This window comes from Bubalus bubalis, chromosome 1 (genome assembly GCF_019923935.1).
Source record: "Bubalus bubalis isolate 160015118507 breed Murrah chromosome 1, NDDB_SH_1, whole genome shotgun sequence".
Taxonomy (NCBI): domain Eukaryota; kingdom Metazoa; phylum Chordata; class Mammalia; order Artiodactyla; family Bovidae; genus Bubalus; species Bubalus bubalis.
In genome coordinates this window covers 47,130,072-47,146,846 of record NC_059157.1, presented here as the reverse complement: position 1 = coordinate 47,146,846, position 16,775 = coordinate 47,130,072, and the positions used below count along the sequence as shown (strand labels likewise).

At 44.8% G+C, this 16,775-nt stretch overlaps 1 protein-coding gene across 8 annotated transcripts in view; it reads left to right on the top strand.

The window, feature by feature from the left end:
- Window positions 1-420: 420 nt before the first annotated feature.
- The window catches only part of ITSN1 (intersectin 1), a 249,074-nt gene continuing 232,719 nt past the window's right edge, over window positions 421-16,775 (top strand). For 2 of the 8 annotated variants that reach the window (XM_044939433.2, XM_006048225.4), the window contains exon 1: window positions 422-687. In XM_044939433.2, coding sequence (XP_044795368.1) covers window positions 683-687 — 5 coding nt within the window. In that variant the 5' untranslated portion in view covers window positions 422-682. Of the gene's footprint in view, window positions 688-1,357; window positions 1,522-16,775 lie in introns of all 8 variants that reach the window. The other 6 variants (XM_044939438.1, XM_044939437.1, XM_044939414.2 and 3 more) reach the window with 5 other exon arrangements.

The window sequence follows — 16,775 nt, the reverse complement described above, 5'->3', positions numbered from 1 at the left end:
TCCTAACTTGTACCTCGCCTCGCACAGCAACAGCCAAATGGCACCGAGACCATGGAACAAAACGTCCCGAAGCCCCACACCAGACGCCTCTAGGCACGTCGGGAAACCCTACGCCAGACGCCCGCTTCGGGAAAGGGGGCGAGGCGGCGGCGGGCGGGGGGTGGGGGGGCGGTTGGGGCGACCAAGTCCCGCCCCTTCTGAGCTTGCTGATTTGTCGATCCGTCTATCACTCCCTCCTCTTCCAGATTTTTTTTTTTTCAGTTGCGTTTCCCCCGTGGTGGGCGGGGCTAGATGAGGGGGCGGGAGGAGGTGTGAGTCCTTTCTTCCGATTGGTTGTTTTTTCATTGTCCCCACCCACCCACCGTGGGCGGAGACGGAGGGGAGGAGAGGGCGCGGGGGAGGCAGGTCCCGGGGGAGATGAGGAGATAGGCGGGAGCGAGGGACTGAGGGAGGGGAGCGAAGGAAGGCCGAGAGCTGAGGTGGAGACGGGAGGGCGCGCAGCTTGGTTGCTCGGTAGTACGGCGGCTCGCGAGGGAGAATCCCGGGCGGACTCCGGGACGCCCCGAGAGGCGGGCGGGGATGGTGTGCGGGGCTGCGGCTCCTGCGTCCCCTTCCCGCGGCGACTGAGCTGCACTGATTTTTTTTTTGTCCCCCTGAGGCGGCAGCGTGGACCCGCCTGGAGATGAGGTGAGGAGAGGGCTGGACCGCGTCGGCCTGCTTTGCACCGGGCAGGCGGCCGGGGCGAGGGTGGGCGCGATGGCCGCCCGGGACGCCCGTCCACCCTCCCTCCCCGACCCCGGGGCCGGTGTGCGAGTCCCTCCCGGCGCCCTTCACCCTGAGCCGCGCACCCGGGAGGCGCCCCTGTGCCTCGTCCTTCCCATCCTCCCTAGCCGCCGGGGGTGGCTGGGTGGGTGGTGGTGGTGGCGGCCGGCTGGCACGCGCCGGGAGGCCGGGGCTCCGCGGCGGACAGAGGCTGGGGGTGGGCGGCGGCCGCGGGACGGGCTTCGGGGGATTGAATGGGCATCGGTCGCCGTGGCTGGCCGAGCTGGGGGGAGGTCCCGTCCTTTCTCCAGGGGCACGCGGGGCGGTGGGGTCCCTTGCAGGGCTGACCTCGCTGCCCGCGGTCGCCCGAGTGGGGCGGGCCGGCCGAGCCTCGCCTCCCCGCCAGGCTGCCGGGGATCCGGAATGCCCGGCCTCTCCTCCCCGGCTCATCCCTTCTCTCTCCTCCGCCCGCAAAAAAAAAAAAAAAAAAAAAAAGAAAAAGAAAAAAACTACCCTGTCAGTGAAGGGCAGTCAATGCCGTTTTGGCCCCGCGTCCTCCTGCTGGTACTGACTTGACTCCGGTGGTATTTCACAGAAAGCGGCTCATCCTTTCAAGGGGGGAGCGCGTCCCTGGTGTCGGCCGCTTCCCTTTCCCCTTCTTTACGCATTGACACGGTTTTACAGTGTGGACCGAAGCCACAGTTACCAGGCTCTGTCTGGCTTGACCGAGGAAAATGCAATCAGAATCCCCAGGAAAAGGTAACCGACGAGGAATGGGGTTGCGCCTTTCCCTCTTACTTCTTGTTTGCCTTTTGGATTAGGAAGCACCTTCGTAGATTACATTTCCTATGGGCATCTTTTGTTGTGATTCAGTCTAAAGGCTTTGCTTTTGAAAAAAACCATTAGGGGCGTCTGTGTTGAGTTGAAGGCTCTGGAGATTTTTTGATAGCCTCTGAATATGAAAGTTTCCTTTAGAACTTTGCCATCCTCGGTGCTATTCTGGAGGCAGCACCAGCCTGAAAATTTAAATAGATGCGACTCCGAATAGTTGCGTTTCTTTGTGCTTAATCTGCTGGCGTCCTGCTCTTAATGTTTACGTGGTCGGGACGTCCAAATAATAAAAACAAGTGCAATAAAAAGTATAGATAATAATAAGTACCGTGCCAAAAGTGCATCTGGAAAATCTCAATTCTGTCATCGGGGAGGCAGTTTTTACTAATCCCTTTGAAAGGATGAAGACCAGGCTCAGAGTTTATGTAGTGGACAGGATCTGAGGGTAGGAAATGGGACCATGGAGCCAGCAGCCCGGCTGGTTTATGTAGTGCTACTCTTACTGTCTGAAATAGGAATATATTTGTTGGGATACCTTTATTTTTAATATGACTTAAGGTGCAGAAGCTTAGTACCCCCCCTAAAGTTAGGATTTCTACTTATTATGGAGAATAAAATACTGTGTTTTGTTTCTAAATTTTTAATAGTTCACCTGAAATATTTATGTTATTTTTATGATTGTTTGCTTATAACAAAAGAAAAAAAACATTTTTCAATATTGAGTTATTTCTGTAGGACAGTTGTAAAGAACTCAAAAACTTTAGGTAATCCAAATTCAGAAATGAAGGACACTAATTTAGTGATGGTCCAAAAGCTATTTAAGACTATTATAAGTAGCTCCAGTAGGGTGAATTTCTGATAGAATTGTTTTTGAAGGCTATTTCTTTATTTAAGAATGTATCTATTGAAATTTTTGAGGCACATGGTACCTTCACAAAAGTCTGTTATTATTCTGCCTGAGTAAGAGAGGAAATGAACACATTTTTGATGTACTTTGGAACTCTGTGGATTGTTCAGATACTAAGCATTGTGAAATAGGGCATAAAATGAGTGGTAGCAAGTTAGTTCCCTGAAATGTTTGTCTCTCTTAGCTTTTTTTTTTTTCAATTGACTAGCAATTTCCTTTTTCTTAATGTTTATCCCTCTATTATCGGAAATAAAACTCTGCTTAAATTCATGTTTTCTCCAAATAACTAGATTGAGGCAAACTCAAATCTCCATAAAGGGGGTTAAGGAGGAGGTGCCATTAAATCCCTCTACTCTTACTCAGCTTTAATGTGGATTTGTGAATTATAGGGAATTAATTACAGGTCGGTTGGGTTTATATTACTCAGTTCACATTCCACTGCCGTAGGGCTCTTCTCTTGTGAATGATCTTTCTCTTCTGAATAGTTCCACTTACTGGCAGGTTTCTCAACTCTAGACCTCAGATCACTTACATCAACATAACCTGAAGTTCTTGGTAAAAATACAGACTCCTGGAATCTGATTTCCAACAAGCTCTGCAGGAAGTTTTCTTACACAGTAGCATTGGAGAACCACTGGCATTGTGGTTGCTTCTCACTGAGTGGCCCCAGACCATGTCCTGAAGAGGATGGCATGTTTTTCAAGTGACAGAATAACTTTCATACCTTGGACGTCTAATAAAACACCATGGCCTTCAGATATGTAAGGCACCTGTAATAATACATCTCAGAAGGGCAGAGATCACTGTACCTCCTAGAGTAGTGCCTGGAGGAACTCTATGAAATATTTGGGTGAATTACGTCACAGTGAGGCCACACCTTTAAACTTTTACTTGTAAAGTTCATCTTATCATTTCATAGTCACTTTATAAACTGTTTATAAGTACCACACCCCAGTCATTTCTGTAAGTTTGGTTGGCTCTGAAAGGAGAGAACCTTTCCCAAGCATAACTCAAGATGATAAGCTGAAAAGAAGGCTCCTAGCAAAATGTTTGCTTAGACTCAAAATGTAAATTTAAGTCACAGCATAATGGTAAATTATTTGCTATCAGTACATCAAAATGCCATTTTATAGCCTATGATAAGTCCAACATAATGCAATAAAAAATTGGTTTTTCCCAAAATAAAGAAAATTAGTAATTTTCCAATTTTATTTTTCATACTCCTAATATATGACCTTCACTCCTTTCTGTCAGAGCCCAGCATAGGCCCCATAAATAACAGCTTCTGCTGTGTAGTTGAGGGTATGGATAGTTAAGAGTGCAACCTCTAGAGGATATTGGGTTTGACCATACATAGTCTGACTTTACCAGCTCAGCTGGTAAAGAATCCGCGTGCAATGCAGGAGACTCCAGTTGGGTTCCTGGGTGAGGAAGATCCCCTAGAAAGGGGATCGGCTACCCAGTCCAATGTTCTTGGGCTTCCCTGGTGGCTCAGATGGTAAAGAATCTGCCTGCAATTCTGGAGACCTGGGTTTGATCCGTGGGTCGGGAAGATCCCCTGGAGGAGGGCATGGCAACCCACTCCAGTCTTCTTGCCTAGAGAATCCCCATGGACAGAGGAGCCTGGAGGGCGACAGTCCATGGGGTTGTGAAGAGTCAGACATGACTGAGCGGCCAAGCACCACACAGCACGGTCTGTGACTTTGATCTAGTCACCTAACCTCTCAGTCGGAGAAGGCAATGGCACCCCACTCCAGTACTCTTGCCTGGAAAATACCATGGATGGAGGAGCCTGGTAGGCTGCAGTCCATGGGGTTGCTAAGAGTCGGATACGACTGAGCAACTTCCCTTTCACTTTTCACTTTCATGCATTGGAGAAGGAAATGGCAACCCACCCCAGTGTTCTTGCCTGGAGAGTCCCAGGGACGGGGAAGCCTGGTGGACTGCCGTCTATGGGGTCACATAGAGTCGGACATGACTGAAGCGACTTTGCAGCAGTAGCAGCAGCCTCTCAGTGCCTCAGTTTTCTCAGCTGAAAATGGGAATTGTTGTAGTAAAATGTAATACTTCTAGGACTTCCGTGGTGGTCCAGTGGTTAAGAATCTACCTGTCAGTGCAGTGGACATGGGTTCGATCCCTGGTCCGGGAAGATTCCACGTGCCACGCATGGCACAGCTAAGCCCAGTGTGACGCAGCGGCTACCCCACATGCCCCAGAGCCTGTGCTCCGCAAGAGGAGAAGCCCACGCACCACAACTGTAGCTGTGCGGTGCTGTGCCGTGCCGTGCTTTAACCCCAACCCTTTACCATCGAAGCCACCAGGGACGCCCTGGTTGCGCCCCTGCCGCAACTAAAGAAAGCAGCATGGAAGACCCAGCACGGCCAAAATTTTAAAAATTAAATTCAAGTACAATAATTTTAAAAATTTAATACTTCTAAGTTCTCACTTAAGTTCTTGAGACACATTCATTTAATATATGTTAGTTATGATGATGATAAAATATTGAGATATATAAAAATGTATGAAACTCTAGTCTGTTCAGTTTTTGTACGAATGTACTTTATTGTAGTAAGTAGAACCCATTGCTTAAAAAGAAGTCTCTTGCTAATTTCCTGGCACTGAATATGTGTAATTTTAAAATTACAGTAATAACTAAACATTAAAAGTAACTAATAAAACATCAGGTTCTATGCAGATTTTTCTCTAAATAAAGATAAGCCTGTCATCCCTCTCAGCTTAATAGTACTATTTCAGAAGGAATCTGTTAATCAGTTAGATGATCCCTTGTATTTTAAAGAATTGCATGTTTGTGGTAGAACAATTGAAATACAGGAAAGTAAAGAGTAAAAAACCATAAAATACTTAGAGGCCCACTGCCTGAATACATTTCTCTCCAAGCTGTGTTTTCTCTGTGCTATTTGTCAGTATATATAACTTAGGGTAGCAAATATGGGATCCTGGTATACATTTGGTTGTTTCCTAACCTGTGCTTCTTAGCATCTCATTATGAATCTTTTCTTCTCTATGTAGTCAGTTGTAATGTTGACCAAATAATATTCCATTTTGCGGATCTATGATTTATTTATTTATTTGGCTGTGTCGGGTCTTCCTTGTTAATACATCCTCCGTTGCCCAAGGCATGTGGGATCTTGGTTCCCTGTCCAGGGATTGAACCCACATCCTCTGAATTGGAAGGTGGATTTTTTACCTCTGGACCACCAGGGAAAGTCCCCAGCCAATTTGTTTTTATTAAACATTATTTTTCTGCCACTGCTATTATCATTATCTCTGCAATAACTGTCCTCCATGCATCTCTATATATCTTTGAGATTTTTTTTTTCCTTTAGGATAAATTTCTAGAGGTGTGATTTAAGATCAAAGTACATATTATGGTTTAAGGGTTTTTGATACATCCTTTCAGTTAGTCATTTAGAAAGGTTGTAGCAGTTTACACTCAGCATGTTGTATAAGAGTGCCATGTCCCTCCCCCTTGCTTTTTTTTGAGGACTGACTTAATAAGTGACCAACCTAGGGAATTGTTTTATCTTTAGAAAGAAAAATGGGTTGTTATTGTGACCATGTTGGTGATGTGATCTGGAAGCTGGAAATTCATACACCTGTAAGAATAATACCTAACACTTATCAAGTCTGTTTACAGCATTTTATAAGCATAAACTCACTTAATATTTACAAATTCTCGTTTTTTAGATGAATGTGACTTGAGAACCAAAATACCCTCTGTTAAGTCACAGGAGCCAGTAAGTGACTGCAGAATGGTTACTCTAGAGCCCAAACTCCACAGTGCTGGACTGCCTCTTGCCTGCAAATGTTGTATGGGTGTTGGGGGACTTTTTGCATTCCTGATTTCTGTTTGAGACTAACCTAGCAGTTTCCTGGCATGTATTCATTTATAAAGTAGCTGGCACACAGATTCAAAGCCCTCTCAGTAAGGAGTTAGTCTCAAAACTTAGCTCATAAATAAGCCTCCTGTCTTGTCTAGCATTCACCTCTGAAAGCAGTATGCTACCCTTTATTCTGTAGTAGTTTTCCTAACACCCCTCCCCCACCCCCATATGAAAAACAGGATCAGAGTCACAGAGGAGACTAGCACAGTTGGAAAAGGCAGTTTACTTGGTGTGGACCTGCCTTGGAAACACAAGACAAGTGGGCTTAGGGACAGAAGTGAGCTTAGGGACGCAGCCGGGAGCCTGTACAAACATTTCCACATCAGCCTTGTTGGAGAATTGAAGTGTCTGGTGGAAGTTCAGTTCAGGAATGCAAGGCCTTACTGTAGAGATGTCACCCATCCACTGGGAGATTGTTGTTGTTGTTGTTTTTCTTTTAAAAACGCTTCTAAAGTGTGATGGTAGAAGATCATTGATGTTTTCTTGCTAATGACTAGGCTGCTAACACAGAGAAGGCCATGGCACCCCACTCCAGTACTCTTGCCTGGAAAATCCACGGACGGAGGAGCCTGGTAGGCTGTAGTCCATGGGATCGCTAGGAGTCAGACACGACTGAGCAACTTCACTTTTAACTTTCATGCATTGGAGAAGGAAATGGCAACCCACTCCAGTGTTCTTGCCTGAAGAATCCCAGGGACGGGGGAGCCCGGTGGGCTGCTGTCTATGGGGTCGCACAGAGTCGGACACGACTGAAGCGACTTAGCAGCAGCAGGCTGCTAACAAGGTGAATTTCCAGTAAGCTAATCTGTTTGATACTTTGGCCACCTGACGTGAAGAACTGACTCACTGGTAAAGACCCTGATGCTGGGAAAGATTGAAGGCGGGAGGAGAAGGGGACAACAGAGGATGAGATGGTTGGATGGCATCACAGGTTCAATGGACATGAGTTTGAGTAAACTCCGGGAGTAGGTGATGGACAGGGAAACCTGGTTTGCTGCAGTCCATGGGGTCGCAAAGAGTCTGACACGACTAAGCGACTGAACTGAATCTGTTTGAATTTGCCATCGCTCTCTTCACCGTTTTTTCTAGAAGGATTAATGATTGGCAGCTTACCTTGCCAGCTTATCTCCCAGAGAGAGGGTTGGTGAAATCATTTTGGCTTCAGCTCTCTGGCCTGAGTTTGTGCTATTGAGCGAGGCAGGACCGCCCCGGTTCAGTGGTAGGCTGGTTACCAAAACCCTTCTCAGTGCTGTGTGGGCCAGGGCTCCACCCGGCCGGGTGGGAGTGGTCCTGAGGCCCCTTCAGTCCTCATCCAGTGGTGGAGCCAGGAACTGAACTGAGGGATGTGATAGTTTCAGACTCACCTGAATTTGAATGTGAAAATTACAAGGTCGCAGCAGTTGGTCAGAATTTTTTTTTTTTTATTCTTGGTTAAAATTAAACATCCTCTCCTTCATGCAGGAGGGCCAGCTTTGGCTCCTCTGTGGCTTGGGGAGCATTTTGACTGGTTTCTCTCTCAGGGATGGTTGTGTTCATCCCTGCATTGTGCCTGCAAGTCCCTCTGGTGACTGGTGTATACAGCTGCAGGAAATGGGCAAAGCCAACTGGCTTTTCTGCCATGTTTTCACCGGCCTGGTTAAGGAGGACACTGGCTTTTGTGATAAAAGCTGGGGGACAAGATGCCATTGGAGCCATTTGTTGTGCTTGTGTAGAGGCCTGCTCACCTCTCTCTGAGGCAGATTTTCTGACCCGCTTTATTCTAACAAGGGTGAAAGTAAAAGTATTAATTGCTCAGTTGTGCCTGACTTTTTGCGATCCCATGGACTGCAGCCCGCCAGGCTCCTCTGTCCATGGGATTCTCCAGGCAAGAATATTGGAGTAGGTTGTGAGTCCCGCTCCAGGGGATCTTCCTGACCCAGGGATTGAACCCACATCTCCCGCATTGCAGGCACATTCTTTACCACTGAGCCACCAGGGAAGCCCTATAACAAGGGTAATGTATTGTATTATAAGCCATTGAATAAACACACACACGTACCCATTCCTGTGCATTATCTATAACAAGAGTATTTGTTGTGCATCCACTGTTTTATAAAAATCAATTCATTTCTCTTATAATCTTAAAGATAATAGATTTTAGAAGCAAGTAGCCTTTCACTTTCTGGAATCATTTGAAAGTCAACTGCTCCATTCTTACAGAATTGGAGTATCCCATTTTGATCACTGACATATAAAAGCTGTAAAGCTAGTAAAAAGTTGACCAAACAATTAGTGGTATATTCCTGGTATGTATACCAGGCTTCAGTGATTAAAATTCCCTCCTCCTCTCTTCTTCACTTACAAAAAAGTATTGTTAAACAAAGCCAGTCAATAACAATAAGTGTGTTATAGGTAGTACTGCTTATTTTCAGATACCTTGAGATATAGTTAATAAAATTGCTGTTTGAGTATTCTGAAGAATCCTCCCGTCAGCGCAGGGTACACGTGTTCGGTCCCTGATCTGGGAAGACCCACCGGCCATGGAGCACCAGAGCCTGTGTGCAACAATAATGTGCCTGTGTGCTGCAGCCGCGGCCGCTGAGGCCTCCACGCACTGGAGCCTGTGCTCCGCAGCAGGAGGGCAGCCCCTGCTCTTTGCAGCTGGAGAAGGGCCCTCTCAGCCACGAAGACCAAGCATGGCTGAAAGTAGATACATAAATCAAATTATGAACAAATGTAAGCGCTCTCAAAACAGAAAAAAAGAAATGAAAAAGATGATCAGAGGAACTGAGGAGGAGGAGAACTTGGTAGGGCGGTTGAGTAGGGGGTGGGTTCCACAAGAGATTAAGGCTTGTCTTCACAACCGGGAGCAGAGTCCAGGGCATGGTGGACACTCAGCAGCCATGTGCTGGCCCCGGGGCAGGTGAGCCCTGGGACAAAGCAGACAGGCTCTGGCTTGGATTTTCCTCAGAGTCAGAGGAGGCAGGATGCTGATGTCAGTTTTAAGCAGGGGAGACCCTTTTGTTTGACTAGATCCCTCTGGATGTTATGTGGAAGTGGCCTGGATGAAACTGAGAGGGAGATGTTGAACTAACTGAAGACCCCCCCACCCCATCCCCTGCTGTCGGTTACCTGAAAGTTTTACTTTTTCTTTACCTTGAAGGTAGTGTGATTTACTCTTTGATGGGGTGAGATGAATGGCGATTTGTATAAACTTTTTGAAGTTCTCTGAGGACGAGAACCCCGTAAAATCACTATTCTTATGGATCGATTAACACCGTGTAAAATAAAGATCAGGAATTTAACTTTTTAACCATTAACTTAATTGAGGTTATGGCTGCAGATTTCTGGTAGGAGAGATTTTTCTGTTTGCATTTTTTGGTGAAAGAAACTTAATGTACGGAAATGAATCCTTAGAATAGGGTTTTATGAATTGAGTGTCTATAGAAGCTATGCACTTGAAGGGAGATCCAGTTTGTTAAGTGCTAATATTGTCTGTCCAATCTGGTGTTTTAATTAGTATCAAAGGAAGGGAAATACTGTGGTAATTGTAACCTTATGTTACTCCCTTAGTTCAATTAGTTTTAAACCATAGTCATTATCTGTTATCTTTAGTTGTTGTGATCTCATTAGATGAAGTGATATTGCAGTTGTGATTTGGGAGATTAAAAAAATAACATGTTTTTTCTTATTACCAAAACGATACATGTTTATTGAAGACAGCTTTGGAAAATACAGGTAAGGGAGTAAAAAAGCATACTCCAAATCTCCCTGACCAGAAATGATGCCTGTCCATACGCCGGGAAGGGTCAGCTTTGCTCAGATCACCTAGAAGCATAGGTGCATTCGGTCTGGGTGACTTGCAGGCCTGTTTGGGACTCTGGGACCTGGAGATGGGACAGCGCAGGGTCAGTCAGACCACACATTCCTGGCCCGTTGTGTCTGGGTGCTTCCACGCCTTCTAGGTCTTTAAGAGAAGTTGAAAATTTAGAAATACGGATTTAATGTGAAATCTCCAATTTTTATGTGAGACACAACTACTAACAACCCATTGGGATTCAGGCAGAGCAGACCTGACGGCTGCATTCAGTCTTTGTTGCCTTGCCAGCTTATAACCTCAGCTACGTATAGTTGTGTAGCCTGTTTCTCTCTCAGTATCAGTTCACTTCAGTCGTTCATTTCTGTCCCACTCTTTGTGACCCCATGGACTGCAGCACACCAAGCCTCCCTGTCCATCACCAACTCCTGGAGCTCACTCAAACTCATGTCCGTTGAGTCGGTGATGCCATCCAACCATCTCATCCTCTGCCATCCCCTTCTCCCACCTTCAATCTTTCCCTGCATCAGGGTCTTTTCAAATGAGTCAGTTCTTCACATCAAGTGGCCAAAGTATTGGAGTTTCAGCTTCAACATCAGTCCTTCCAGTGAATATTCAGGACTGATTTCCTTTAGGATGGACTGGTTGGATCTCCTTGCAGTCCAAGGGACTCTCATGAATCTTCTCCAACACTGCAGTTCAAAAGCTCAGTTCTTCGGCACTCAGCCTTCTTTATGGTCCAACTCTTACATCCATACATGACTCCTGGAAAAACCATAGCTTTGACTAGACAGACCTTTGTTGGCAAAGTAATGTCTCTGCTTTTTAACATGCTGTCTAGGTTGGTCATAGCTTTTCTTCCAAGGAGTAAGTGTCTTTTAATTTCATGGCTGAAGTCACCATCTGTGGTGATTTTGGAGCCCAAGAAAATAAAGTCTGTCACTATTTCCCTTGTTTCCCCATCTATTTGCCATGAAATGATGGGACTGGATGCCATGATCTTCGTTTTTTGAATGTTGTTTTAAGCCAACATTTTCACTCTCCTCTTTCACTTTCATCAAGAGGCTCTTTAGTTACTCTTTGCTTTCTGCCATAAGTGTGGTATCATCTGCATTTCTGAGGTTATTGATATTTCTCCCGGCAATCTCTATTCCAGCTCTCTCAGTATATTGGAGTATACACCCAAGCCTTAAGGGTGTGCTGCCTCAGCAGTGTGTACTGGTCTCCTGTTTCCTTACTGCTGCTACTGCTAAGTCGCTTCAGTTGTGTCCAACTCTGTGAGACCCCATAGACAGCAGCCCACCAGGCTCCTTTGTCCATGGGATTCTCCAGTCAAGAACACTGGAGTGGGTTGCCATTTCCTCCTTACTAGCATTGGGTAAAGCCTTCTCAAAAAAAAGAAAATCCTAGCCAGTTTTGTTTGTTTTAATTTGCATTTTTTTGGTACAGTTACTGAGTTGCTGGGCTTCCTGGCGGCTTCCAGTGGCTCAGTGGTAAAGAATCTGCCCGCAATGCAGGAGACTCAGGTTCAGTCCCTGGGTCAGGAAGCTCCCCTGCAGGAGGAAATGGCCACACACTTCAGTATTCTTGCCTGGGAACCTACGGGCAGAGGAAGCCTGGTGGGCTACAGTACATGGGGTCGCAGAGTCGGATATGACTTAGCGACTACATGGCAAAAATGAGTTGAACACTGATTAAACGTTTATTGACCTTACTCAGATTTACTTGGTAACTCGCCACCTTGCTAGAACTCTGAGTTCCAGTAGTATTTTGGTCATTTATTTAGTGTGTCTCAACTTTTGTAATATTATATAATACTTGCACCCCATTAGTCCTAGTAAATAGTACTCATGGCAGGTGTCATCCCCCAAACCTGAGGGCCTTGGTACCTGGAGCACACCTGTAACCCGTGTTAAAGAGCCACGGTTGAGAAGCTCTGGGTTTGGTCAGTGGCACGGTTTGAGCACGTGCTCTGTATCTGGCAGCCTTGAACTCTGACAGCGGTCTCAGCTCTCCAAGACCTTATGATTTTTTAAAAATTTCTCTTGCGTTTATCGTGTTGACCACTATATTTATAAAAGATAATTTTTATTTCCAGAATTTATAATTTTTTGGCTTTTATTTCTCGTTGACATGAACCCTCCCCCCACCCCCCCCAAAAAAACCAAACAAACCAGTGGTGGATGCTAGTCAGCTTCTAATTTCTTAAATTCCATTAATTCTCTTGAGTTCTATTAAACTCTGCTACAAAAAGTCGCAAGTGGACTTTGGTGAGCAGTTCCTTTCCTGTGATGAGGAGAAAACCAGGGTACAGTGCTGGGACTGTGTAATGGGAACTTCTGGAGTGTCTAACTCAACATAGATCCCTTAACTGTCCTCAAACCTACCCATCCACTCCCCTGCATACTTCTTCGTCCCCACAGAATACACAGAGGATTGAATCAGGTTTAGTTCAGACCTGACCCAAGCTAGTCCAATCAGTGTCCTTTTCTTGGAAATTGACTTTGGGCCCAAGTAAGGGTTCGACCTCACTGCATTCACAGGGCCTAACGTAAAAGCTTGGGAGTTCTAGGCTGTTGTGTTCTGCTGTTGTGTCTGGGGACAGAGAAAGGTAATTTATGGATGGAGAGATTAAAGTAAGTATAGAGAAGCAGGAAGAGAGAATACTACCTGAGATTACTTTAAACCTCCTCCTCCAGTCCTTTCTGGGGCTGGGTGTTTTCCTGTTCTGTGAAGTTCTGTGAGGTCCTGTATTCTTAAGATTAACAGCGCTCCCCCGCCCCACCCGCTATAGATATACCTTTTAGCTGAAGCCAGCTGAGGTTGGGTTGTTTAAGCCTTCTCTTCATTTTCGGCCCTAAATTCTTTCTATAATCCTACCTTATCTCTTGTATTTCTTGACTATCATCTGAGGACGTGAATTTATTATTATTTTCTCCATATAACAGCAACATCAAAAATTAAGGATATACTAGTATATATAACGGAGAAGGCGATGGCACCCCACTCCAGTGCTCTTGCCTGGAAAATCCCATGGACGGAGGAGCCTGGTGGGCTGCAGTCCATGGGGTCGCGAAGAGTCGGACACGACTGAGCAACTTCCCTTTCACTTTTCACTTTCATGCATTGGAGAAGGAAATGGCAACCCACTCCAGTTTTCTTGCCTGGAGAATCCCAGGGACGGGGGAGCCTGGTGGGCTGCCGTCTATGGGGTCACATAGAGTCGGACACGACTGAAGCAACTTAGCAGCAGTATATATAAAATAGATAATCAACAAGGACCTACTGTATAGCACAGGGAACTCTACTCAGTATTCTGGAATAACCTATATGGGAAAATAATCTGAAGAAGATTGAGTATATGTTTATGTATAACTGAATCACTTTACTGTACACCTGACACTTAGCACAGTATTGTAAATCAGCTATATTCCAATATAAAATAAAAATTAAATTAAAAAATTAAGGATAGCAAGAGAAGCAGAAGTGCACAAATTTAAGCTGATTCACACAATTACGATTTTTTAGAAAGTCCATTTTGCACATGTGGTTGATGACCTTTCTTAAGTCAGTTCAGATCTCTTGTGAAGAAAAACAAAAAGGAAGAGATTTTGAATTTATTTCCAAATGTCCTAGAATTTTGGTGGAGTAATTTCCCTTCATATACATATAACATTTTGACCTCATGAAAGAAATGATACTGCATCTGTTTAAGCATGTACTCTTCCAGAAACTGAAAGAAGACTCTTTACTATCTAAATATCAAGAAATTGAAGCACAGTATAATTTACCTGGTGGGTGGTAGTATTAGTCCCTCAGTTGTGTCTGATTCTTTGCGACCCCATGGACTGTAGCCTGCCAGGCTCCTTTGTCCATGGCATTCTCCAGGCAACAATACTGGAGTGGGTAGCCATTCCCTTCTCCCTTCTCTTCCTGACCCAGCGATTGAACCCAGGTCTCCTGCATTGCAGGTGGACTCTTAATGTCTGAGCTACCACTTCCCTGGTGGCTCAGATCGTAAAGAATTTACCTGGGGCTAGGCTTATTCTTAAATTAGCTTTTTGTTTCAGTCATGTCATAAGTACTCAGTGCTAAATTTAAGTAGTCTGCTATAATGAAGAAGTTGGATGGGGAGGGGGAAAAAAGAGGAATGATAGAGACTCCCCTGGTGTTCCAGTGGCCTAACGCTCCACGTTCCCAATGCAGGGGTTCTGGGTTTGATCCCTTGTCAGGGAACTAGAACCTACATGCCGCAGCTAAGACCCAGTGCAACCAAATAAATAAGTAAAATATGTATAAGAAAGAATGCTAGGAAGAGTAAGAAAGAATTATAGTAGAAGAAAGAAAACTCAGTGCTGTAATTCTTATTCATAATTGTATTTGTCTGAATTTTTTCATTTGCAAGTGGAAGAAGCCCAAACTGCCTTTAAGTAAAAAAGGGAAATGTATTGACTCCCTGATGCTGGGACCAATGGAGGGCAGGAAGAGGAGAAGGGGACGACAGGGAATGAGATGATTAGATGGCCTCATCGACTCAATGGACTTGAGTTTGAGCAAACTCCAGGAAATGGTGAAGGACAGGGAAGCCTGGCAAGCTGCAGTCCATGGGGTTGCAGAGAATCAGACACAACTTAGCGACTGAACAACAACTACTACTGACTTACGTATCTGTCTGTTAGGTCCAAGGGTTCTGATTGTCCTGGCATGATCCCATGCCTCAACCAGTCACCATGGCCAAGGGAATGCAAGGCACTCATTGGCTGTCCTGGGTTTTGGGTCCACCTTTTGTACCAGTTGTAAAGTAAAGTAGCTAGTAAAGTCAGTAGCTAGACTCCTGGAATTAGCAGGAGAGAAAGTGGATCAATTACAAGATGAAAGAATGTTGGGCAGGCTAAATGCATACCCAACACACTCATCATATGCAGCGATCAGACAGAAAGGGGCTGATGGTGACCTTTTTTTTTTCCCTTTTGAATGGTGTGCTGCTAAGTTGCTTCAGTCTTGTCTGACTCTTTGTGACACTATAGACTGTAGCCCACCAGGCACCTCTGTTTACAGGATTCTTTTTTTTTTTTTTTTTTTTATTTTTAAACTTTACATAATTGTATTAGTTTTGCCAAATATCAAAATGAATCCGCCACAGGTATACATGTGTTCCCCATCCTGAACCCTCCTCCCTCCTCCCTCCCCATTCCATCCCTCTGGGTCATGTTTACCGGATTCTTTAGGCAAGAATACTGGAGTGGGTTGCCAGGCTCTCCTCCAGGGGAATTTCCCCCTTGAATGATAGTCTTTAGTAAAACTATAATACAAAGACATCAAAGAAACCCAATGTATGCATGAACTTTCTTCTCAATAAAGTTTACTTTTTAAATTTAAATGCTCACTGTGCTGCCCAAGAATTTGTATTGTTCATTCATTTTAAAATGAAATATATTTTACTGCTGTCCTGTGATTGCTCTAGATAGAATGAAGTTTGGGCTGCTTATCTATAATGTAGCTAGATCACTTTTGGTTTAGAACTGTGGGCATTATTTTATCAGTTTGACTACTACTATAACGACAGATTTTTTTTCATGCCCGAAGGTAGGTTACATTCTCTTGGCTCATAGCTGGAGGCATTCTAACTTATGATTTGTCTGAAACTGCCGGGGAAACATGTATACTAGGAAAAAGCTGGAGCTGGAAAGGGATGTTACTTCTTTCTTTTTTTTTTAGGAATGAACCTTTTTATTTATTATTTTTTTGTTCTTTTTTTTAATATAATTTTATTTATTTTAATTGAAGGCTAATTACTTTACAATATTGTATTGGTTTTGCCATACATCAACATGAATCCGCCACAGGTGTACACGTGTTCCCCATCCTGAACCCTCCTCCCACCTCCCTCCCCATACCATCTCTCTGGGTCATCCCAGTGCACCAGCCCTGAGCATCCTGTATCATGCATCGAACCTGGACTGGAAATTCGTTTCACATATGATATTATACATGTTTCAGTGCCATTCTCCCAAATCATCCCACCCTTGCCCTCTCCCACAGAGTCCATAGGACTGTTCTGTACATCTGTGTCTCTTTTGCTGTCTCGCATACAGGGTTATCGTTACCATTTTTCTAAATTCCATATATATGTGTTAGTATACTGTATTGGTGTTTTTCTTTCTGGCTTACTTCACTCTGTATAATAGGCTCCAGTTTCATCCACCTCATTAGAACTGATTCAAATGTATTCTTTTTAATGGCTGAGTAATACTCCATTGTGTATATGTACCACAGCTTTCTTATCCATTCATCTGCTGATGGACATCTAGGTTGCTTCCATGTCCTGGCTATTATAAACAGTGCTGCGATGAACGTTGGGGTACACGTGTCTCTTTCAATTCTGGTTTCCTCAGTGTGTATGCCCAGCAGTGGGATTGCTGGGTCATAAGGCAGTTCTCTTTCCAGTTTTTTAAGGAATCTCCACACTGTTCTCCATAGTGGCTGTACTAGTTTGCATTCCCACCAACAGTGTAAGAGGGTTCCCTTTTCTCCACACCCTCTCCAGCATTTATTGCTTGTAGACTTTTGGACA